A 26,010-nucleotide genomic window follows, 5' to 3' on the forward strand; every position below is an offset into this window, starting at 1 on the left:
ACATCCCTAACCCTACCTCTCCACCCTTGGGGACATTAAGGACAATCACAGCTTCTCATACACAAACCCATGAAAGCCATGGTTGATGTATGTGTAGCTAAAATAGACACGAATGTTCCTTCCCCTTTAAGCTCTGTTAATATTAAAAGCTTAAATGTATGGTTTTGCTTTTAGCTTGCACACAAATTTTTTGAAGTGTTTTCGTTAGTCAATTAAACTAATTGTTTGGAAAATAAATCATCTTTATTAGTTCCCAACCTGTGTTGCAGAATGCCTAGTGCTAGTGAAAGCACTTCTACAATAACTATTTGGACACAACTCATAAGTATCAGTGGCAAACAGTGTAATAATCATAAATGTATAGCAAGCACCACAAAATTCCTAACAAGCCCCCAAACTGCAGAGCCAGCTACAGCTCAGTACACCACAACACATTACTGTGGCTCACTGATATCAGGGCTTTGGAGCTGTGCTCCAGCTCCGCTCCAGCTCCAGGCAAAAACCTGCAGCTCCACTGCTCCGCGCTCCAGCTCCGGGCTCCGCTCCAAAGCCCTGGTTAAAGTGCTCTTTTCAAAGCCTCCCTGAGCTGTATGGATCTGTGTAGAGCTCTTCTAACAGCACTTCAAACTCGGTAGACCACCGCTCCACCTCCGCCCTCCATCCCAGCAGCAACTATCCTCCCCCTTTGCTTCATAGATATTATGCAGGACACAGCAGGCAGCGATAACCATTGGGATACGTTTCTCACTGAGCAAATAAAAATCACTGCATTGTATCTCAACCATGATCTGACTAAATCCCTTGGAGACACACTTCAATCTCTGGCCTGTTTGTTGAGTCTTCCAATTAAGTTTCCAATACTGATGGGTTTCATGCAATTTGGACACCTCAACCAGGAACCAGACTGACACTATAATCTTATTTCACACATGATAGTGCCTGATCCAAAGCCCACATAAGTCAATGGGAGTCTCTCTCTTAGCTAAAAGGGGGCTTTGGATCAGGTCCAGTGGCCAAAGATTAGCTGCAAAAGGAAGCATCTTTCGGATATAGATAATTTTGAGTCAAATTTGAACTAATGACCTAGAAGGTTCAAGCTTGTATATTCTACTCTACCCATGCAATTCCTTTCTTCAGTTATTTTTTTGAAGAATTAGGAAAAAAAGATCAGCCCTCCACTATGTAAAACCCAAAAGCTTTCTAGCCTAGATATAGCTAAACCATTTTTAGGGGTAATTTTCAAAAGTGATTATCTTTAACAAAGAAAAAATATTTTTTTTAATCAACACAAATACAGAAATTCCAGCTATTGGGAGAAATAAATATAACACACAAATCTGCAAATTCGAACTATTACTCTGGAGATATAACAAGTAACACTGTACAGAGTTTGAATACACTGAAATTAATTGCATACAAGTGACAAATTTTCAGTTTACACATTACAATATTAATTTCACTTCTTGTTTTCCTTTATCACTGCACACTGTTGCTGTTTGGTGCTCTAAGAGTCCCACTTTCAGTCAAGATCCTTATCACATTTGGAATGTCAATACCTTTAATAAAAAGGGAGAAGAGAAAATGAGTGATTTGCTGATAAGGTTTTTCTAATAATCATTATTTTAAAACAAACAAAAATGTACTAATGAAACATCTGGACATTTTCATGAGTTTTGGAGGATTTCATACTAAATGAAACAAATTTATATATATTATTAGAATTATCTCAGGAGTCTTAATGATCAGAATGGTACCAAATTTCCAGGTGCACACAGAAATTGTGTGTTTGAGGCTTAGAAATGAGGATAAGCTGCTTGTCAGGGGGAGGATAGCAGAAGAGTTGGATATAGAGATATGGGAGAGTTCAGAAGCTGGGACTCTTATCAGGAGCTTATAGTAAGATATGAAATTACTTGTCTCCTGATTAAGAGCTGTTTACTGAGAACATTACTGAGTATGAGTATACATGTTCCTAAGAATTGTACAAGCAAAGGCTTCTTACATGCCATAAATCTCAAACCCTAAAAACAACATCATACTAACCACCATACAGGTCCTAGATTCACCCTCTTCTTTCAAGAAGGCATGCTTGATTTTAGTCAATTGAATCTTCATGATAGGAAAAACTTGTAAACATTACTAAGAGCTAACAGGAAAATACCGAAAGGCAATAAAAATTAAGATACATATGACATCTTCAGAGGAGAACAAGCATTTAGACCTTCATCCCTAAGAAAGAGTGTGGGTCCTGATGAAGTGGCAAGTTGAAAATATTAAGAACTAAGAGAAGACAATATTGTCTCATCAACTTCTGTCCTTATAAATCCACAAAATACACTTTATCTGTAGAGCTCTGCTCCCCTTCAACAACATCATTTAAAAAAAAATTTACTACAAACAAAATTAAGGTATACATATGCAAGCAGATTACCTCTGAAGGCTGGATTTGTGGCTGCTATTTTCTGTAGAGTAGCCGTAACCTCAGCAGCATCCATATTTCTTACACTATTGAAAAATTCAGTAGTGACATCGTTTTCATATGATGTTCTCAAAGAGTCAGGTAAAGAGTTTTGGGGTGCATCTCTCTCAGTAGCAGATAAAAACTTTTTATTAGACATGTTTTGAGAAGAGGAGGGACACTGCTCTTCAGTAGCAGAAGCAGACTCTAAGGACTCTTCATTACTTAATACTCTAAACGTGGATTGAAAAGTCCCACGTTTCCAATCTGTAGCATTGTTTTTTGAAAAGTTCACTGATGGTGAATCCTTTTTCATGAATGTTCCACTAACATTAGACTTTGCTGCTGTGCTGTCATATGGTTGTTGGGCAGGATGCTGCCTCCTGTCTGACATATAATTTGCTGAAAACCCTGCAAGGAAAAAAAAGTTACTTCCACTATGTATACAAAAAAGACCATAGTTCCAAAACTTCATACACTGCAGGTAATTCCAAGTTTCACTAATGGCATATTAAGTGAAATTTTAAGATGCTATGCTTCTTAGGAAATATTGTCACCTTATCAAAAAGTTACAGACAAAGGAGGTGCACTGGAATTTCTGGATATTTTTACTTACTGGCAGGGGAGTGTGTTCCCCATAAAACCAGATGGTATGACTAAAACAGAATCTGTTAGTCCCAAGAATGAACTCCTTCCCTAGAGAGATGTAAGTTTCTTGTTCTAATACATCAGGAGCAGAACCACAGAGGCTAAGAAGCTGCAAAGTGTTCAGTTGCTGGATAAAGGGGGGGTTGCAATCATTTAACTTAGCTGGCCAAGAAATCAATTTAGTTAACTCTGCAATTTCTGGGAGTAGACTGGATCTGAGTCTAGTCTGTTCCTCTTCAAGGGGGAGAGGAGGAGGAAGGGAAAAAAAGACTGACTACGAAACCCTCTTAAATCAGGAATAAGGCACCAAAAATCATGGACTTGTTTGCTTGCATGCAATGACCCAGCCTCATCAGTCCTCCTGGAAGTGCAATCATACTTCCCTCTCTCCAAACTGGCACATTTAGATGCTGGAGATCATCTTCTTTTTAAAACATACTTTTCTCCTAATTCGATTCAAGTTTTAAGACTTCAGAACTTTCATTCTTTCTTTGGGAATAAAGACTTTTCTGAGCACATTAATTTTTTAAAATAATTAGCCTCTATCAATTCAACAAGAGCTAGAACATTTTAGGTTGCAAATGTTCAGACTGCATACATTGATGTCCATTTAAAGACTAGCATGTGCTTGCAGGAAACACAGAAATCTCCCATTCATTTCCAGTGGAACAATCTAATGAGCCATGAATTTTAAAAGTCCTATAAATTTCTACATTTAAATGTATTGGGTGAATAGCCTTTATTTTCTGATTGGTCGATATGCCTTCCTATATCTGTAGAGAAAGAAGCCCATTAATCTAAATTACTTGAACTTGATCATTTTGAAACTCTGCTGCAGTGAAGCAGAAAAAAATACTACACGTTTTCACACAACTCAATATTAGGGTTAAAATATATTTAAAGAAATGGAGTCTTAAATTCTTAAAACTTTACCAGTCTTAGCGTCACTAATATCCACCGAAGTCGCATCAGATTGTTCTGTTGAATGTTCAATTGTTTTTTCTTGATTTGGTTCAGAATCTAAAGAGTCCTAAAAATTTTAAAAAATTGCATGCATAACTTCTTTCAAGTTTTTTAAACAATCAACTCTTAAAATTAGGTCTGTAGAACACTTCCGGAGAGAAGAAATAGGAACAGTATCTTCACCAAAAAAACCAAATTCCACACTGACTGATTAAATAAATAACAGTTTCCAAAAACATACATCTAAAAAACTTGTTATGCTAGAGTTAGTAGCAAGTAAAATTTTTAGGGACAGAACATTTGCTCTAATTAAGTCCCAGTCCAGTGACAAAAAGGCACTATGTGCTAGTCCAAAAAAACACACTAAAGAGCCTATATCTCCATAAACCACCAGTCTGCAAAGCAAAAGCTTTATATACTATTGGAAATTTATGTTTCCCAATTTTCCAAATGTATTAGACACAGGATGGAGGCCCAAAAGATCACAGTTTTATTGCATCTGAAGAAGTGGGCTGTAGCCCACAAAAACTTATGCTGAAATAAATTTGTTAGTCTCTAAGGTGCCACAAGTACTCCTGTTCTTATTCCTGCTTTTGACACAGACAAGAAAATGAGGATAATTATATATTTACCAACCTACACCCAATCCTGCAAATACTTAATTACATGTGTAACTTTACTCATGCAAATAGTGCCACAGGAGTCAGTGGAATTACTCACATGAGTAATGTTGTGCACATAATTAAATGTTTGCAGGACTGGGCCTTAATAGTGTGTATAAAGTACTATATGAGAACACACTAATAAGGCCAATCACTTGAAAAGACAGAAGCAGGATTTAGGATGTTCTGGCTTCAAGCTCTATGCTTAATCCTCCAGCCCATGTGGCTTTTAGGCACCACAAACGGTATCACTCAAAGGTATGAACTTTTAAGCCAAAATGGATTTTGAACTTTCAATAAGATATAGTGAAGAAAATATAGCACAAAATTTCAAATACTTTTTTTAAAATGGCCCCCAAATCAGGCAAATTGTCATAACTTTTATTAGAATATTTCATGCACCTCTAGTCAGCAACAGAATGGGAGCAAAAATGTTACAACTGTACAGGAAAAGCTATGATTTTCTCATACTATCTTCACTATAAATCTTTCAAAACCTCAATGGACAAAACTTGGAGGTTGCACCCATGTCCATTCTGTTCCAGTATGAATACTTGATCTGTACTCTTTATAGGCCACAGAAGTCAAGACAGATTCAATCATTTACTAAAATATAGAAAATTACATTTGTTGGTGCACCCTGTTGCCGATATTCCACCAATGCATTCGTAAGAGTTTGTGTAACCTTTAGGATAAAGGATGCATCATCTTCAGTCAGTATCTCAAAGCTTTGCTGGAAAAAAAAGGTAAAAAATCAAAACATGTTTTAAAAGATGAAGGAGACAATCTAACTTTTCATCTATGGCATAGATGAGCTATTACTCATTGTTTTGCTTGTAACATCAAATTTTATTTCAGTTTATACAGAAACACCTTTAAGAGTACCTATTGGAGTTACACACTCATGTAATTTTCTGATAGCAATATTCATACAAGAATCAACAAATTCAGCAGCTTTATCATTCCCCAAATAGCAAAAAAAAAAAAAAAACAACCCAAAGTGAACTTAAGCCTCAAATGCTTTCCTTAGAAGCCTGAGTGTATAAAAGAGCCTTGAAGCAAGCCCCAAAGGTTAACAAATTCAGGCCGAGGGAGGCATGAATTCCAAAGATAGGGGCCCCCACAGAAACTGCCCTGTCAGTATCTTCTTCTCCTAAACTGAGAAGATTCCAGCTTGAGCACCTTTATTGATCACAACTGAGGCAGTATTGCATGCAGAGAGAGGCAGGTACCAAGACACTCGAGGTTTTACATGTCAAAGCCAGTATCTCACTATCTATGTAATCACAAAGTAACCAATACACCAAATAATTTATCAATGGACTATTGGGATTACTTTTAAAACAAACAGTATTTGTTCCATTTGAGTTTGCATCACTATTTTTCAAACAGGATCCTATAAACAAACCAGCAGCTAATAACAAACATGCAAAATAAATATTTAGTAAAGGGAAGCTACCTGATAACAGATTACTAAAAGCAGTGGATTTTTTTTTTTTGAGCTAATGAAATTATGGCAGTGATGACTAAGGTCATCATAAATCACATTAAAATATTATTTGCTAGGCAGGTAAGATGGGATAAACTCTTCTAAAACAGAAAGCCACTATATTCTTCATTGCTTCTAAAAAAACTAGAGCCGGGGTTCTCATACTTCATTGCACCACAACCCCTTTCTGACAACAAAAGTTACTAAACGACTCCAGGAGGGGAGACAGAAGCCTGAGCCTGCCCGAGCTCCACCGCCCTGGGTCGGGGGGGACAAAGCCCAAGTCCACTGCCCTGGACAGGGGGAACAAAGCAGAAGCCCAAGGGCTTCAGCTCCAGGCAGGGGGCCTGTAACCTGAGCCCCGCCATCCCAGGCTGAAGCCCTCGGGTTTCAGCCCCGGGCGGCGGGGCTCAAGCTTCAGCCCCAGACCTCAGCAAGTCTAAGCCAGTCCCAGCGACCCCATTAAAATGGGGTTGCAACCCACTTTGGGATCCCTACCCACAGTTTGAGAACCGCTGAACTAGAATATCATACAAAATTTATGCAATCCATATTTTCCCCAAATAGATTACCTGAACAATAAACATACTTATTTTAACTAAAGCAAGTAAAGAGGGACAGGTTTCAGAGTAGCAGCCGTGTTAGTCTGTATCCGCAAAAAGAACAGGAGTACTTGTGGCACCTTAGAGACTAACAAATTTATTAGAGCATAAGCTTTCGTGGACTACAGCCCACTTCTTCGGATGTGTATGCATCCGAAGAAGTGGGCTGTAGTCCACGAAAGCTTATGCTCTAATAAATTTGTTAGTCTCTAAAGTGCCACAAGTACTCCTTTTTTAAAGAGGGACAGGAACTCAATCATACTGAAGTGTTAAAACTCAACCATGGAGATGGGTGCATCTTCAGCCCAGATGCTAACGAACAGGAGACCAAACAAATCACAACTGAAAGCTAAAGTTCAACAAGGAAGCAAGGAGAGACAGCAGTGGGTGAATCAGAGAAAAACAGAAATTCTATAATGAAAGAAGCTAAACATTTAGAGCCTCATATTTAAACACCAGAGTATTCCAGTAAAGATGGTCAGTGGGCATCAAGAGCAATTCCAAAACATGTAATTCAAACCAACTATAAGATACAGATGCCAGATACAAGAATGGATCAGCACAATAAGGTATTGAGATCAATGCTCCCCTAGAAGGGCACTAAACAGCCTACTTTCCATTGCTCTCTTGCTACTGGGCAGAGAAAAGAAAGTTTTCTGCATAATCTTGTGCAGGAGGCAAATTCCAGGACTGATCCCATGTACGATGGATCTGCTAAGAAAAAGACTACAACTGACATCAGCCCCTTTCTGACTCTATTTCCCTTCTTCTGACTAGGTAAGGGGAAGGATCCCAAACCAGGAAGTGGCCAGGCTCTGTTGGAAAGCAGCCACCACATATATCTGCTAAGCCCTTAACATATTTGGGAACTGTTATCAGGCCCTTCCTCAGTCTTCTTTTCTCAAGATTAAATATACCTAGTTTAATAGCTTGCCTTTGGACTTTCTCCAATTTGGACTCTCTCCACATCTTTCCTAAACTGTGATGCCCAAAACTGGACACAGTAGTCCAGCCGAAACCTCACCAGTGCCAAATGGAGTAGAACATTTACCTCCTGCATCTTACGTACCATTATATTCCTGTTAATACACCCCAGAACTATATTTGCCTTTTTCTCACCTGCATCACATTCCTGACTCATTCAGTTTGTGATCCACTATAATCTCAAGATCTTTTCAGAAGTACTGTTCTCTAGCCAGTTGTTCCCCATTTTGTATTTGTGCATTTGATTTTTCCGTCTTAAGTGAAATACTTTGTACTTGTCTTTATTGAATTTCATCCTGTTGATTTCAGACTAATTCTACAATTTATCAAAGTCGTTTTGAATTCTACTCCTGTCTGCTGAAGTGCTTGCAATCCCTCCCATCTCGGTGTCATCTGCATATTTTATAAGTGTACTCTCAGTACATTATCCAAATAATTAATGAAAATACTGAATAGCACCGAATCCGTGACAGATTCCTGCAGGAACCCCCACTTGATATATCATCCCATCTTGACAATGAATCATTGATAACTACTCTGAGCACAGCTTTTCAACCAGTTGTGCACCCACTTTATAGTAATTTCATCTAGACCACACTTTCCTAGTTTGCATGTGAGAATGTCATGTGGGACTGTGTCAAAAGCTTTACTAAAAATCAAGATCTCACATTTAATGCTTCCCCTATCCATTAGGGCAGTAAACCTGTCCAAGAAGGAAATTAGGTTAGTTTGGTATGAGCCATTTTTGACAAATCCGTATTGACTATAATTTATCGTCCTATTATCCTCTAGGTGCTTACATATTAATTGTTTAATAATTTATTCCAATATCTTTCCAGGTATCAAAGTTAGGCTGGCTGCTCTATAATTCCCCAGGTTCTCTGAGCCCCTTTTTAAAGATAAAAAGAAGAACAGGAATACTTGTGGCACCTTAGAGACTAAAAAATTTATTAGAGCATAAGCTTTCGTGGACTACAGCCCACTTCTTCGGATGCATATAGAAAATATATTTTAAAGATAGGTACTACATTTGCCCTTCTCCAGTCCTCTGGGATCTCACCCGTCCTCCATAAGTTTTCAAAGATAATTACTAATAGTTCTGTGATTGCTTTAGCTAGATTCGTAAGTACCCTAGAGTTAATTTCATCAGGTCGATTGTGATAATTGGGCCTACAAATTTATCCTAATTGTGAGCTCCACTATAAAAAGTAACATTAATAAAATGTCACAATAACCTTTACCAACAAATGTTGATGGGATAAGATACAAAAGCGAGACACAGACTGAATTAGTTCCTGCCCCCACCCCCCCAAAACAAAAAGCCCTACTGATATAACTCAAGGATTGTGTTAAGATCATGCCGGGTGAACAAGAAAAGAGTGGGACTGAAAAATTGGTGACCCAAAACTGGTGTGTCAAAAACTAGGCGAAAGTGGTAAACAAAATAATGAAGGGATGTGGTTATCCTGACCATCACTCCCTTTTGGGGTCCTCAAGAAGAGACACTAATGGAAAAGCTGGCTACTGAGACACTGACTGAGTGAAAGTGGGGGAAGGAGTGACTTCATCATGACTGTCAGGCCCCACCATCTCCTGGAACCTTGAGATCCAGCATGACACCACTGTACCATCGCTATCCTAATCCAGAGAAATATCCTGATCAGACCAAGCCAAGAGAGTGACCCAGATGACATTGTCCCTTCCACTGGTTCTAGCTAAATCCAAAACATCTGGGATGTGACTTGGTCACACACCCCCACCCTCCCAGCATGACCCTCTTCTTCACCACCTTATTAATTCTCTTTCCTATCCTTCTCTTTTCATCTTCTGTCTAATAAAAGAATCTGGCTCAGCCGGCCAGGACTGCATATTTTACAACACTGTTGTGAGCCTGTGACCCGAGGGCATGACTTTTAGCTCCCTCTTTACAGCTCGATGCTGGTACACTTTTACAGATTTTGGAGTGGCTAATAAGACCATGTGCCATGTCTGTGTTTTTCCAGCAGTAAGGTTACAAGTGTGAGTCAACATCAAAGACAGAAGCTGCATTTCCTATCTTTGCGGTTCACTTCTATCCCCTCAGGTATGCGTTTGTCTTGTTTTGTCTTCTAGGAAAAGGGATCAGACCTCAGCAACAGCGGCTCCAAGCCATCTCAATAGCTATTGCCATCTTTAATACCATGTAAAAAACTGTCAAACAAAGAGGTTTTCTTTCTAAAAACTCTTTTCAGCTAAAGGGAAAGGGAATAAGGGATTGTTTTAAAACAAAAACTTTATTTAATATTTTACATTTCAAATGCTTTAATGGTTTTTTCTTCTTTATCTTTAATACACTGTTAAAAAAATAAGAACGACCATACTGGAGCAGACCAAAGGTCCATCTAGCCCAGTATCCTGTCTTCTCACAGTGGCAAATTTCAGGTGCCCCAGAGGGAATGAACAGAACAAGTAACCATCAAGTGATCCATCCACTGTCTCCCATTCCCAGCTTCTGGCAAAAAGAGGCTAGGGACACCATCCCTGCCAATCCTGGCTAATAGCCATTGATAGACCTATTCTCCATGAATTTAACTATTTTTTTTTAACCCTTGGCCTTCACAAAATCCTCCAGCAAAGAGTTCCACAGGTTGACTGTGCGTTGTGTGAAGAAATACTTCCTTTTGTTTTAAACTTGCTGCCTATTAATTTCATTTGTGACCCATTTGTATTATGAGAAGTAGTAAACAACTCTTCCTTATTTACTTTCTCCACACCAGTCATGATTTTATAGACCTATATCATATCCCCCCCTCTTTAGTCATCTCTTTTCCAAGCTAAAAAATCCCAGTCTTATTAATCTCTCCTCATATGGAAGCTGTTCCATATGCCTAATCATTTTTGTTGCCCTTTTCTGAACCTTTTCCAATTCCAATATATCTTTTTTGAGATGGGGCGACCACATCTGCACGCAGTATTCAAGATGGGGCGTACCATGGATTTATATACAGGCAATATATTATCTATCCCTTTCTTAATGATTCCCAACATTCTGTTTGCTTTTTTGACTGCCGCTGCACATTGAGTAGATGTTTTCAGAGAACGATCCACAATGACTCAATCACTCAATGACTCCAAGCTCTTTTTCTTGAATTGTAACAGCTAATTTAGATCCCATAATTTTATATGTATAGTTGGGATTATGTTTTCCATTGTGCATTATTTTGCATTTATCAACACTGAATTTCATCTGCCATTCTGGTGTGTTTGCCATGGTATTAAGCAAGCTGAGTTCTCTGTATACCAAACCCCAAACTGTGTTTAACACTGTTTATTGTTGGATAGTGACAGGGTCATGTTAACCTTTGACTCTTTTGGCCCATTTATTCCATTTAAATTAATACAACAGCCCTGCTGTCTTGAATACATCTAATTTATCTCAATTTTTTTTTAACCTGTTCTTTCCATATTCTGGCTTATGTTCCTTCCCTCTTGTTAATATTAATTGTGTTAATCATCAAGTCACAATTAACCTTTTCAGTGAAGACTGAAGCAAAATAGCAGGCATTAAACACCTCGTTCCTCTTGATGTTGTCCATTATTCGTTCTCCTTCCCCACTAAGCAGTGAACCTATTCTTTCCTTCATCTCTCTTCTTCCTAATGTATTTATGGACCCTTTTCTTATTTCCTTTCATGTCCCTTGCTAGATAGAACTCATTTTGTTCCTTAGCGTTCTTGATTTTGTCCCTATATGCTTGTACTATTCTTTTGTACTTATTTTTAGCAATCTGTCCACATTTTCGCTTTTTATAGGATTCTTTTTTTATTTTCATGCTATTAAAGAGTGCCTCATGCAGCCATATTGGCCTCTAACTAGTCTTCCTATCTTTCCTTCACCTTGGGATAGTTTGCTGTTGTTCCTTTGATATGGTCTCCCAGAAACTGCCAACACTCCTGAAGTACATTTTCCCTTAGATTTTCTTCCCATTAGAATCCCACACCAAATTTTTGTTCCAGGTGGAACCATCATACATAAAAGAAGTATTTTTTAATTAACAGACTACCTATGTTTTACATTCAATATATCTTCTGCTTTTTGACCACAGTCTTAATCAACTATAAGCTACATTAAATATTTCATTAAATTTTTCATCAAACTTGGCTCAACATAAATTTAACACCTACCAAATATCCTAGTAGTTCTTCATGGCTAGTGAATTCTTCAGACTTTATTTCATCATCATCTTTCTCTTTATCCTGTAAAAAAAAAAAAAGATGTAAAAACACCCTGAGGATTTCTTGTTTGTATGATTCAGGTCAGTGGTGCCCAACCCTATTACGCAGGAGGGCCACATAAACCTAAGCACAACCTTGTGTGGGCCAAACAGATTCTACATATTTTAATAAGATTTAAATTCACCTGTACTGATTTAGATTTTAAGTTCAGCTTGTTTCGTATGTATTTAGATACAAACAACCTATGTACAGTAATGTCTATTTACACACTTGTGTAAACTAAAATGATGCAAACATGACAACAAAATGCTAATGAATCGGCAGTTAGTATATTGTGTTGAAGCAGGCCACGGGCCTTATGAAATGCTCAGGTGGGCTACGTACAGCCCACAGGCCGTAGGTTGGGCACCCCGATTTAGGTAACTAAAATGAAACCATTCTGTTTACTCTAGTTATAGTGTACATTCATACTGGAGCATTTTTACTATTCCAGATGTTTGCGACAGAAATTTATACGTATTATAAGGGAAATAGTAAGCCCTACTACAAAATCTAAAAATAAAATATTTTTCCATAAGAGTTACTGGCTTAATGTAACTTGCTGCTATTGCATATGCCAGAATACAGGTCTGAAACATTCTTTTCCATCATAGTCAAAGAAAAAAATTAAAAGAAAATAAAGGATTATTTTTAACTGGAACAATCTTCTGATAGATCAAATACTCACCTGGACTTCCTTGTCTTCACCTTTTGATTGTTTGCTGTCATCACACCTTTTGAAATATAGAGTATACACATATATATAATGTTCAACTAACTGATTTACAGAAGAAGTGTAAACAATCAATCAATCAAATTACTGTGAAGACAGTTTTCAGAGTAGCAGCCGTGTTAGTCTGTATCCGCAAAAAGAACAGGAGTACTTGTGGCACCTTAGAGACTAACAAATTTATTAGAGCATAAGCTTTCGTGGACTACAGCCCACTTCTTCGGATGCATATAGAGTGAAACATATATTGAGGAGATATATATACACACATACAGAGAGCATGAACAGGTGGGAGTTGTCTTACCAACTCTGAGAGGCCAATTAAGTAAGAGGAAAAAAAAAAAACTTTTGAAGTGATAATCAAGCTAGCCCAGTACAGACAGTTAGATAAGAAGTGTGAGAATACTTACAAGGGGAGATAGATTCAATGTTTGTAATGGCTCAGCCATTCCCAGTCCTTATTCAATCCTGAGTTGATTGTGTCTAGTTTGCATATCAATTCCAGCTCAGCAGTCTCTCCTTGGAGTCTGTTTTTGAAGTTTTTCTGTTGTAAAATAGCCACCCGCAGGTCTGTCCTAGAATGACCAGACAGATTAAAGTGTTCCCCCTCTGGTTTTTGAGTATTAGGATTCCTGATGTCAGATTTGTGTCCATTAATTCTTTTGCGGAGAGACTGTCCGGTTTGGCCAATGTACATGGCAGAGGGGCATTGCTGGCACATGATGGCATATATCACATTGGTAGATGTGCAGGTGAACGAGCCCCTGATGGTATGGCTGATGTGATTATGTTCTATGATGATGTCACTTGAATAGATATGTGGACAGAGTTGGCATCGGCTTTGTTACAAGGATAGGTTCCTGAGTCAGTGTTTTTGTTCAGTGATGTGTGGTTGCTGGTGAGTATTTGCTTTAGGCTGGGGGGTTGTCTGTAAGCGAGGACAGGTCTGTCTCCCAAGATCTGTGAGAGTAAAGGATCATCTTTGAGGCTAGGTTGTAGATCTCTGATGATGCGCTGGAGAGGTTTTAGTTGGGGGCTGAAGGTGACAGCTAGTGGTGTTCTGTTATTTTCTTTGTTGGGCCTGTCTTGTAGAAGGTGACCTCTAGGTACTCGTCTGGCTCTGTCAATCTGTTTTTTCACTTCAGCAGGTGGGTGGCTAATCACATCAGCCATACCATCAGGGGCTCGTTCACCTGCACATCTACCAATGTGATATATGCCATCATGTGCCAGCAATGCCCCTCTGCCATGTACATTGGCCAAACCGGACAGTCTCTCCGCAAAAGAATTAATGGACACAAATCTGACATCAGGAATCCTAATACTCAAAAAACAGTGGGAGAACACTTTAACCTGTCTGGTCATTCTAGGACAGACCTGCGGGTGGCTATTTTACAACAGAAAAACTTCAAAAACAGACTCCAAGGAGAGACTGCTGAGCTGGAATTGATATGCAAACTAGATACAATCAACTCAGGATTGAATAAGGACTGGGAATGGTTGAGCCATTACAAACATTGAATCTATCTCCCCTTGTAAGTATTCTCACACTTCTTATCTAACTGTCTGTACTGGGCTAGCTTGATTATCACTTCAAAAGGTTTTTTTTTTTCCCTCTTACTTAATTGGCCTCTCAGAGTTGGTAAGACAACTCACACCTGTTCATGCTCTCTGTATGTGTGTATATATATCTCCTCAATATATGTTTCACTCTATATGCATCCGAAGAAGTGGGCTGTATGTAGTCCACGAAAGCTTATGCTCTAATAAATGTTAGTCTCTAAGGTGCCACAAGTACTCCTGTACTTTTTGTGAAGACAGTGAATACAAAAGCCTGCTTTCAATCTAACACTGTTTGTCCCATAGATATGGAATGTTCTCCTAATTACAATTCACAAATCTACCGCTCTCCTCATTCAAACCCCTCTTTGTGTGGTACCCACAGTTTGTAAATTCATAATACAATTAATAAATAAAATAATAAATAATAATAGAAAAAGACAGTGCATTCTGGATTCTTTTAGATTGGGCAGCCATTGTTTTAATCTTCGTGTCTTGTACAGCAAGAATGCTAATAACATGACACAAACTGAGAAAAATAAAAGGAAATTCAAAATGACATTTGGGACTCATTTCTGTCTTTCCCTTCCCTAATGATACAAGTCTAATATCGATCTGAACTTCATATTTCCTAACTTGCTATTAAAGTTATGATATGCTAGGAATTGCAAAATTAAGACAGATACACAACTCGGAATCCTGCCAACATGATCCCAGGTCGGGAATTAGACAGATGACTTGAATATGAGTAATTCGACGTGGCAAAAATTTCAGCTCACTGAGACTGTCCATTATCAACTCTATCTGTTGCAGGAACCAAAGGCCCGTTTCCCTCACAAGCATATTTTCTCTAACAATAGTTAATGTTTGGGCACAAATTTATAATTTGATGAATCGTGTTACTGGAATACAATCTGAGAGATTACTTACGTATTTGCTAGTGGGAGAAAAGATCTGGAGTAGAAATGTCCTGCCCTCGTTATGAAACTGATTAGTGAATCTTTTTGTACAATAATTAAGTGTAATTTATAAAATAAAAGCTGAAATCTTCAATTTTAAACTCACAGGTCAATATTCTTAAATAATATCAAGCAAAAGCTTTCTCAGTGCAGTAGTAAAACCATAAGTTTTCTAAATATATTACTGTGTAATATTGAGGCCTTTTAAGTACAGTATAATTTGATTTATGTAAGAGCTTTATGCGTTAAGACAAGTTTTCTTTACATAAAATTTATGGTTATAAATTGATACAAAATAAACATAATATGTAACTACAGAGATGCTGAGTATATAAATGTAGATTTATATGGGTAAGGTTATTTAGTACGTGTACTGTTTCTGCAAACTCACACTTTTGTAGGTGAAAGCCACCTTTTGCTAGTCCTGGAACCATCAAAGCTATTGTGATGGAACATGCAGGCATCAGCCTCAGATATAAGTGTTCAAGCCACAAATATAAGAGATCCATGACCTTAATCAGTTCCTCTCCTCCCTGGGTAGACTCCGAAGAATCCAAAGAAGCATGAAAGGAAGGTGTATCAGAAAAGGATGGCCTGAGGCAACACACACAGTGAACTCCAGATAATAAACATAGCACTTAGGAATCCCTGTCATGGACCAGGACCCCATTGTGTTATGTACGGTGTTTGTATAGTACCTAATATACTTGCTCTTTCACAGGATTGTCCCTGCAGAGCCACAGTAGGAGATTAGCAATCTCACTGTAGGGGATTAGAAATCCCCAGGTAGATATTATAAGAATCTTTAACTGAAAAGGGACTGAAGGACTGCCCTCCACAAATGAGCATCTGATTTTGCTCAAGTTTTAGGAGAACAGTAGTTAATAAAGATGTGAAATGAAAGGAACAGTAGAGTCAAGTTGTGGTGACAGCTACTATGTTAACAGAATAACTTTTGAATCCTTCTGACACTGGAGCCTTTTCATAGCTGTCCTGGCTCTATTTACACAATTGCTGAACTGAGATAATTTCCACTGAGCTTTTCTTAAAAAGAGGTGAACAACTGGAATGATTTCCAGAAGGGTTTGGTCCTGCGTAATAATTATTGGCCCTTTTAACATGCAACTTAGTCTTATCAGGCAGCCCATAAGATTCAGGAGGAAAGACAGAACGGTAGAGAGCTGGTTCAGAAGGAATTTGAATGCCACTCTGGATAAGAATTTGAGTTGAGGATTAAGCTCTGAGTTATCTTTGTGAAAATACATAAAGGGAAGATCAGCAATCAGGGCCTCAATTTAGATCACCCTTCTGGCTGAAATGACTCAACAAGAAAAGTGATTTTTGGAGAATGACAAGGTAGTTAACATTGAGCGATCAAATAGAGGATTCCTGACCATAGTAGATAACACGTTCAAATCCCATCAGTTTGATTTATGAAGTGTCAAGTATAGATACAGCAACTCTGTAAGATAAAGTTTTACAGAATGGTGGGGGGAAAAGCTGATGCTCTTTTAACCACAGAGTGGTAAGAAGCAATGGAGGTGTATTGGCTCTTAACCATTAGAAGTGTATGTTGCCAGGGGAATGAGAGGAATTAAAGACATGGGTCTATCTTATTCTCAGCTGCAACATGATTGGGCCTATGGGTTGACACACATGTCCTTTAACAATTAAATGCTTTTAAATAGTTCCTGACCTCATGAGGGTGGACTTGCAGAAATAATTCTGTCAAAGACAAATTTGATTTAGATGCTGGTCTTGTAATTTTCTTGGAAAAGTAAAGTTTTTAAAAATAACTTAAATTTACTCAGTCTTGTTGCCTTTGCTGTTTTCATCAGCTTTGTTGCTTTCATCAGCATTGTTAGCGTTTAGCTTTTCAGCTGGTTTCAGTTGTTCTTTTTGGCTTTTTTCCTGTTCATCTTGAGTATCCTTTCCATCTGAAAAAAATTAAAACAATGGGGTATATTTGCTAACAGTTTTTCATAATCTTATGTTTTTAAAGTAGCATTTGATTAGAATGTCCTTACATTAATAAATAAATAAAATAAAACTCAAACATTAGTTCACCATTAAGCTTAAAAATAAAGCATTCAAAAGTGCGGAAGTCCAAAAGTTATTGTTTTTACTTCAACAATAACTAAGCCATGTTGTACAACTTATATTTTATGGTATACAGAAAAAACACACTAATACATTAAGGTTTATCTTTTACCAAGGAACGAAGAAATGGAAAATATTATACATCTGCATCATGCTAGAATAAGGATTGCAGTAGAAATGATATCTTATGGAATTTTCTCATGTGCATGCTTTATGTCTACCTAGTAATGCATTAATATTCATTTTTACATTTAATTTCTAATGTTTTTAAAGGACAAAAGCATTGCTAAAGCATTTTTGATGTGTCTTTATCAAGCCTATTCAGTTATTTATAAAGATCCTAAATCATCTCTTCGTATTTTCTGTCTTGCCGACACTGCTCTAAGCAGGCCACTGAATATACAACTCCTTGAACCACTGAAATTAGAGATAGAAAAAACTTCTTGAGGTATACAGTCCCTTGTCAATGAAGGATTGTTTGCTACAGTATATTCACCAGTGCTTTGTGCCATCTAGTTTTCAAGTACACGGAATAAGGCTTCTACCACTTCCCTTTGAACACTCTTCTACAGAGTAGCAGATGTCGCTATTAGGAAGAGTTCCTGATATTCAGTCTACGGCCTGGTCTACACTACAGAGTTAGGTCGACGTAAGCTGCCTTGATTAACTCTGTGGGTACTACACCAAAATGTCTCTCCTGCTGATGTAACTTGCCAGCTACGCCAACATAACTCTACCTCCACGAGAGGCATAGCACTTAGGTCGACGTAGTTAGGGTGACACAGTGTCAATGAAGACCAGGGGTAGGCAAACTACGGCCCGCTTCCGACCTGTCAGACGTATTTATCACACCCAATCCCCCCTACAGCACCACCCTCGAGAGCCTCGAAACCACCCAGGGGCCGCACCCATCCCAGCTAGTGACAGTGCCTGGTACAGCCGCCTTGGTGTCATTGCTGGCAGGGGCGCTAGGTGTCCCCAGTATGCCCCTTTAGAGTCCTCCCCTCTCCCCATGTCACACCCCATGAGTCCCGTCTCCCCTCACCTCAGTAACATCCTTTATGTTACACCCCATAGAGTCCCCCTTCCCCAATGGGCATTCATGGCCCGCCATACAATTTCCATACCCAGATGTGGCCCTCAGGCCAAAAAGTTTGCCCACCCCGGTGTAGACACTGCATTACTTACATTGACTTTAGTTTCAGAGTAACAGCCGTGTTAGTCTGTATCCGCAAAAAGAAGAACAGGAGTACTTGTGGCACCTTAGAGACTAACAAATTTATTAGAGCATAAGCTTTCGTGGACTACAGCCCACTTCTTCGGATGCCTTCATAATACCCCACTGATTGCTCTGGTCACTGTTTTGAACTTCGCTGCCTGGAGGCCAGGTACATGCCCCTTCCCTTTTAAAGCCTGTGACAGGGCGCCTGCCCCGCACTGGCTCTGAGAGTGTTAAAACCAGCCTAGGGAGGCTGAGCAGCAGGCAGCCAAAGGATTGGCTGCAGGGGAAACAGCCAATTAGGGCAGTGACTGGACCAGTCAATCAGGGCCCAGCTGGCCCATATAAAAGGAAGCTGCAGACCAGAACGAGTTAGTCTGTTGTAGGGAGCCCTAGGGAGAAGACTAGCTTCCTAGAAGGCTACAGAGAGAACAGCACCTGGGGAAGGGCAGGTGCTAGCAGGGACTGGGAGAGCTAGAGAGAGCTCCTGATGGGCTGCCAGGACTTACCGTGGGAAGAGGGCAAGGAGCTGGAGCTAGAGGCAGGAGCAGAAGGAACTGAGGCTGCAGGGAAGTGGCCCAGGGAATAGAGACAATGAGCTGGAAGGAAGATGCAGCAGGAAGATGCTGTTTGTAGGGTCCCTGGGCTGGGGCCCAGGGTAGTGGGCGTCCCCCACCCCCAGCCACTGAAGGAGCAGCCCAGCTGTGGACTGCCAATCTGCTGTGAGGAATGGCTGTACTCTTGTTGGAGTCCAGCAGAAGGGGGGGGGAACCGGATCGTGACACAGCCATAACGGGTCTACAGGCAGAGGTGAGGACGGGAAAGCCACCAGCACCCGAGGGCACACCCACTGTGACTAAGCTTATTCCAGAAACGCCAAGCAGGAGGAGCCAGTGTGGTGAGTAACCCCGTGACAAAACCCCGTGAATTTTTGAAATTCCATTTCCTGTTTGCTTGGCATGGAGAGCTCAACTAGCAACTGCACAGCTGACCATGCATGCTCCATGCTGCAGACACGCTCCTGCCTGGATTATATAGGAGGTGGTGGATCTTCTAGTTCTGTGGCAAGAAGAGGTTGTGCAGGCACAGCTCTGATCCAGCCATAGAAACGTCGATATCTATGAGCAGATAATTCGGGGCATGGGGGCAAGGGCTACAGGAGGGACAAAGAGCAGCACCGCAGGCGTACAAGAAGGCAAGGGAGGCTAACAGTCGCTCTAGGGAACAGCTTTTGATAGAGTCTCCCACAGTATTCTTGCCAGCAAGTTAAAAAAGTATGGATTGGATGGACTATAAGATGGACAGAAATCTGCCTAGATTGTTGGGCTCAATGGGTAGTGATTGTCTCGATGTCTAGTTGACAGCCAGTATCAATTCTCATAGAGAACTGCATTCTAGGATCTCCCTACATCTTTCCCCCCCACACACACACACACACATTCCACATGGCATACAGGGCTGCTGCACTACCTAGAAGTACCCCTACACCCCAGAGGAAAGTACAGACCATCACAGCCACACATACACTGATCTATGAATCTATGAGAGACACAATCGGTGTATGTGTTTGTGAAATGGAAATGACTGTTCTTTCCCCTTCAAAGGTTCTTTTCCCTGTATTTATAAAGTTTCATTCAGTTATAAATGTCTGTTTGCATGGGTTTGGAATAAAAGTCTATGGAAACTTAATTCATCTTTTATAAGTTCACAACATATGCTGGCTGGGTCTGACATCATTCAGAGATAATAGCAATATTTGCATTTACAATGTTCTATTACTACAAACACAGCACTCATTACAAGATTCATACTGGGCTGCAAAAAAAGCAATGCCAGGCAGAACACACTTCAACAACACACATTACTGTGGCTCACTATTAAAATGGTCCTTCAAAGCCTCCCTGAGACATATAGTTCCTCACTGAACTTTTCTTATAGCCCTGGTATCTGGCTGATCTAAATCAGCAGAGAGCATACTGCAGAAACTTTTTCACCTTTGCTTCACAGATATTATGACACACATACCAGGCAGCTATAACCACTTGGCTATTTTTTTCAACGAAGTCTACTCTCGTGAGTAGACAGCGCTAGCGGCTTTTCAAATGTCCAGAGGCACATTCAACTGTCATTCTGCACCGGCTCAGCCTGCAGTTGAAGAGCTCTTAGCTGCTGTCAAGTTGGCCAGAATACCTCTTCATGAACCATAGGAGTAAGGGGTAGGCTGGGTTTCCCAGGATCATTATTGGCATTTCAATATCCCCAATGGTGACCCTGTGGTCTGAAAAGAAAATCTCAGTTTGCAGCTTCCTTAACAGGTCTTAACACTTCCAGGAATGTGGCCTTGCACATCTGTAATTTCTGCAGCCACTGCTCGTCATCCCATTCCTGCATAACGATTCTATCTGACTAGTCAATGTGTTTGTTTCTCAGGCCCAGAACTGGCGCTCCACCATCTGCAGCTGCTCCATGAATGCCAACAATAACTATGAATTGTTTCTTTCTATGTCCAACAGCAAGGCAACCTCCAAGGAATTATCTTGTTCTGCCTGACTCCTGTGGCAGCTCTGCAAATACTGCAGGATCAGGTGCACTGTGCTTGCAATACTCATCACAACAGTGCAGAGCTGTGCAGGATCCATGTTTCACATAGAGATAGCAGACACATGGGTTTACAGGTCTTTTGAAAAAAAAGGTGTGAAACATTATGGGATGCAGATAAAATTACGGAATGGAGAAACCTGCATCATGGGGCATTGAATTCATGTTCCCAGTCACCCCTGCGTGACTCGTTTGCCCCCATGAGGCATTGAAAACCCTGCCCAAAACACCCCGCACTAGATGGTGGCAAGTTGCACAGTGGATCAGCTACCCATGGTGCACTGCTCTCTGCCTCAATGCAAACACTGCTAGTGAGGACGTGCACCACTGACAAAAGGAGCGTAGCATGGACGTGCAAAAGCAATTTAATTACTGCGACGGTGGTATGTCAACATAACTTAAATCAACTTAACTTTGTAGTGTAGACTTGCCCTAAGTTTCTTTTTCTTAATTTCATCCATTTACTCAGTCATAACTCCTTGAATCGAATAATTCTTAAAAGTCTAGCTTGTAAAAGTGGGTAGAAGTATGAAGAGAATAACACATGGTTGTTCTATGTATTTCTTCATATGAAGCTGTGATGGGGTTAAGATGGCCATACAGGCCAATTAACTCCACAGGCTGCACCTGGAGGGGAAGCCAGGGAACTAACTAACTGAGAGCAGGCTCAGCTATGCAGGAACAGGCAGGGCCTGTATAAAGCCAGGTAGCTGGCAACAGACAGGGGCTCCTGGGAAAGGCGGCAGGAAGCAGTCACTCCCTGGGAAGAGGAAGGAGAGTTTTGGAGCTGGTACACCCAGAGGGAGAAGGGGAACCAGGTGTGGTAGGAAGCAGTCCAGGGAAGGAGCAGTGTCGGCTGAGAGAGGAAGGCCCAGAATTGCTGAGTTGAGGGTCCCTGGACTGGAACTTGGAGTACAGGGCAGACCAGGTTCCCTTATTAGCCACTGAGGGAGTGGCACCATGAGGCAGTGAGAGGGAAGACTCCTCAATACTGCTAGGGAGAAAAGACCTTGCCACCCCAGAAAGGGAGAACACTGTGTGATCCAACCAGAGGGCTGAGTCACGAAGAGGACACTGCAGTTCTTGGGACGAGAGAAGCTACAGACCTGTGAGAGAGACAGAACGACTGTGTGCAAGCCATGGAAGGGGGCATCAACCTCAAGAGCTAATTCCCAGAGTGACCAAGAGGAGGCACCAGACTAGCAGTGACCGGTGCACTCTGTGACAGAAGCATAGACCTTTTCCACCCATCATAGTTGCCATGGCATCATATTATTGTCACTGCAACAGTACTTGGCTCTCTAAAATATACTTTGACAACTTTAGCATAGAATTGGATCCATGGCAAGAAAGTCCTTCCTGCTATTGACTAACTGCTTTGATGGTCTACTTTCCTTGTAACTGGAAAGGACCTAGCAATGACAGCTTGTTTTCTGTCCCAGAGAGTCGGAGGCTGGCTACACAATCTTCCTCCTTGTTAACATAGGCAGCAATTGAGATACTGTCCACCATCACCAAGATGTTCTTGTCATGTGCTGATCGGCTCATTCCCTGAAGGCATTCTGTACTGTACTGAGCTCCAGACAATTTATGCTGTGCCCCGTCACTTCTCCACTCCTTAAATTGCTGAGATATTTTCCAATCTATTTAGTTTTCCACACAACAAACCCACCAAACTCACAAATATGCTGAAAGTACCTAAAGAAGCTATATATAGGCTTGGTAGAATTCATTTTTTTTAAATAATTGACAGCTATCAATATTTATTTTTAAGTATTTTTATTGTTAAGTTTTCATAATTGTGGCAATTATGGGAGGTCAGAAAATATTTATTGACAGTAGATGCTGAGATTCATATAGTTAGAGTTTTATAACCATTAAAACACAAATTGACAAATATCACATGTCAAAGAATACGAAATAAAAATCCTTAAATCAAACAAGTTTTCAAGCAACATTTTTCTTACTTTGTCTATCTGTAAATTTCAATTGTTATAATGGAAATATTTTTCATCAGTTTGTGTATGTGGTGAAATCGACATTCACTGACATTTATCAAAAATCTAATCCTTCCAAGCCAAGCTATACATACCATAGGTGGTACGAATTTGCAAAGGTTAACATTGCATTATAAAGTTATTTTTTAAAACATGTTTAAATCTCTGACCTTGAGAAGGTAAACTTTGAGTAGAATCTGTGATCTGTTTATCCTTATCAGCATCACCGTCTGCCTTTCCTTCATTGCTAGTTGAAGCATATACACGCTGAACCTTAGCTTTTGAATGGTAGCCATCTGTAAGGTAGTCAAGAAAAACATGCCTGAAATGCACTTAGATTAACATTTTCTGTTTATTAGGGAAGATTCAAAGTTGCTCATTTGTAAGTATCTAAAGCTACATTTAAAGTGTTTCAGCTAAATACACCTCTACCCCGATATAATATGACCCGATATAACACGAATTCGGATATAACGTGGTAAAGCAGTGCTCCAGGGGGGCGGGGCTGCGCACTCTGGCGGATCAAAGCAAGTTCTATATAACGTGGTTTCACCTATAACACGGTAGATTTTTTGGCTCCCGAGGACAGCGATATATCGGGGTAGAGGTGTACATTTCTTCCTTTGTTATACAACTTATTTTTAAATATTTAATATTAATAAATTGCTGAACATTCTTATTTACACTACTGTATAGTTTGTGTAATCTGGAAATTCAGTTAAAAAAAAAAAAACCTTATCAAGCTAACAGCATTCCTTGTGCATTTAAAAATCCAATAGTTTCACCCAAGCAACCCTATATGTAATCTTTGGTTGGACTCTAGCCTGATAACATTTTGGTTTCTGCTGAATCAACTAGACAAAATTGACAAACACACTAACCAAAAACTCACAGACCTCAAGAGACTAGAAATCTAAAACAGTGGTTCCCAATACAGTGGTTCCCAAACTGTTGTCTACTGCCTATCACATTTACTGGTAATATGAAGAGCTGACAGGCCACATGGTGCTGGCTCTCCTCATAGTCTCCACTTGTTAAATTGCAGTAAAAAACAGATACAATATTATTTTGCCATCTAAGCAATTGCTGAAGTTGCTCCAAGGATTTTTTTTGTAAATGCACTAAGAAGGAAGGCAGCCCATGCTATCATTATCGGACAAGAGGTAATCCATGTTAAGTCGTAGTTCACACTATGAAAAATCTTGAGAATCCTTGATCTAGACTGACAGATTAATCCATATTTATCTGGATTTCCAATGGATAACTTTTTCCTCAATAGGCTGAAAGTGACTATTAAGTCCCCTATATTCAACTGCTCTTCTTGCTCAACTACTCTAAGGTCTGGTCTCCACACAAACTTGCATCAAAATAACTAAATTGGCTTTAATTCATACCTTTTGTTATTTCTGTACAAGTCTGTGTGTGAACACTTATTTTGGAATAACAGTGTCCTATTTCAATTTTTCTTATGTCGTTTTTTCACTCAGCATCTCGCAAGTCGAGACATGTAGCAAACAACAGTAACACACTCTAAACTAGCAAACAACTCTAGCAGTGCATGATCAGGCAAAACTCCCTTTGAAGTCAATAGACCTTGCATCCAAATCAAGATTGCAGAATTTAATCTTATATAAACATACAGAGAACACTTACATTCTTGCCATTTTCTCTTCATAACAGGAGGATCCGTTACAACCTAAACATAAAGCCCATTTATGTTAGCACAACCTTTTTATAGACACATTTGGTTAAACATCTAACTAACCATCCTTGTCAGTGCATTTACCATCTCTGACAGCAGATCCAAACTGAAGTCCAGCTGTCAGGATACCATTTATGTATTTCCTATTGCAATACATACATGCTGGAAGTAGGAAAACTAGGTAAAGCAGATGCAGATATTAGACTCAAAGTAAACAAACCAGTGGATTTAAGTGATTTGTGCACCTGCCTTGCTTTTTAAACTTATTCCTTACAAAAACAAGGTGCAGGAACAGCAGAGAATCTTAAAAGAGACAGAGATATCTCCCACAAAACAAAGAATTACTTACTGTTATGCTCAAACAAAAGAAGGCTACCTACTTGTAACCAGAGTTCTTAGAGATGGACTCCACATATTCCCTTTCATGGGATGCACCAGTCATATGCAGCTCAGATGGAGGAATCTAATTAGCAGTATGCAGTGTTGTAGCCAAGTTGGTCCCAGGATATTAGACAGACAAGGTGGGTGAAGTAATATCTTTTATTAAGCCAACTTCTGTTGGTCAGAGAGACAAGCTTCCAAACTTACACAGAGCTCTTCTAAATAAGAGCTTTGTGTAAGTTCGAAAGCTAATCTCTCTGACCAACAGAAGTTGGTCCAGTAAAAGTTATTATTTCTCTCACCTTGTGTCTCTAATTAACTGTGTCCATTAGAGCATTCACGTACCCCTTCTCCCACCACCTATCCATTCCTGAATGTTCAAAGGACCTCAGCTCCTACCCACAACTTGCTAAATACTATGTTATACTTACGACTCTGAGGAAGAGCAGAAGGTGGGTGGAGAGTGTAAGTATTCTGAGTCCATCTCAATCTGATTATAAGTAAATAACCTTCATTTCTCCTTCAAGTTGCCTCTGCATAGTTCCATTCACAAGATATACTGGCAAGTATAAAAGCAGGTCGGACAAGGAGAATTAATTGAAAATTGATTGGAGAACTGCTGTGTTGAATTGAGCATCTGATCTAGACTCTACTAAACATTACTCATTGGAGTTCCATACACACATTTAGGTCTAGCTAGCAACTC

The 26,010-nt window shown here is 39.7% G+C and overlaps 1 protein-coding gene across 3 annotated transcripts in view; it reads right to left on the minus strand.

Annotated features, from left to right (window-relative positions):
* Positions 1–224: 224 nt before the first annotated feature.
* Positions 225–26,010, minus strand: part of LOC101935181 (uncharacterized) — a 68,645-nt gene continuing 42,859 nt past the window's right edge. For all 3 annotated transcript variants that reach the window (XM_005296524.5, XM_042841729.2, XM_042841730.2), the window contains 9 exons: positions 24,875–24,917; positions 23,392–23,517; positions 17,115–17,244; positions 12,747–12,792; positions 11,969–12,040; positions 5,357–5,464; positions 4,040–4,136; positions 2,432–2,869; positions 225–1,556 (listed from right to left, as the gene is read on the minus strand). In XM_005296524.5, the coding sequence (XP_005296581.1) occupies positions 1,477–1,556; positions 2,432–2,869; positions 4,040–4,136; positions 5,357–5,464; positions 11,969–12,040; positions 12,747–12,792; positions 17,115–17,244; positions 23,392–23,517; positions 24,875–24,917 (1,140 nt within the window). In that variant the 3' untranslated portion in view covers positions 225–1,476. The remainder of the gene's footprint in view (positions 1,557–2,431; positions 2,870–4,039; positions 4,137–5,356; positions 5,465–11,968; positions 12,041–12,746; positions 12,793–17,114; positions 17,245–23,391; positions 23,518–24,874; positions 24,918–26,010) is intronic.

This window comes from Chrysemys picta, chromosome 2 (genome assembly GCF_011386835.1).
Source record: "Chrysemys picta bellii isolate R12L10 chromosome 2, ASM1138683v2, whole genome shotgun sequence".
Taxonomy (NCBI): domain Eukaryota; kingdom Metazoa; phylum Chordata; order Testudines; family Emydidae; genus Chrysemys; species Chrysemys picta.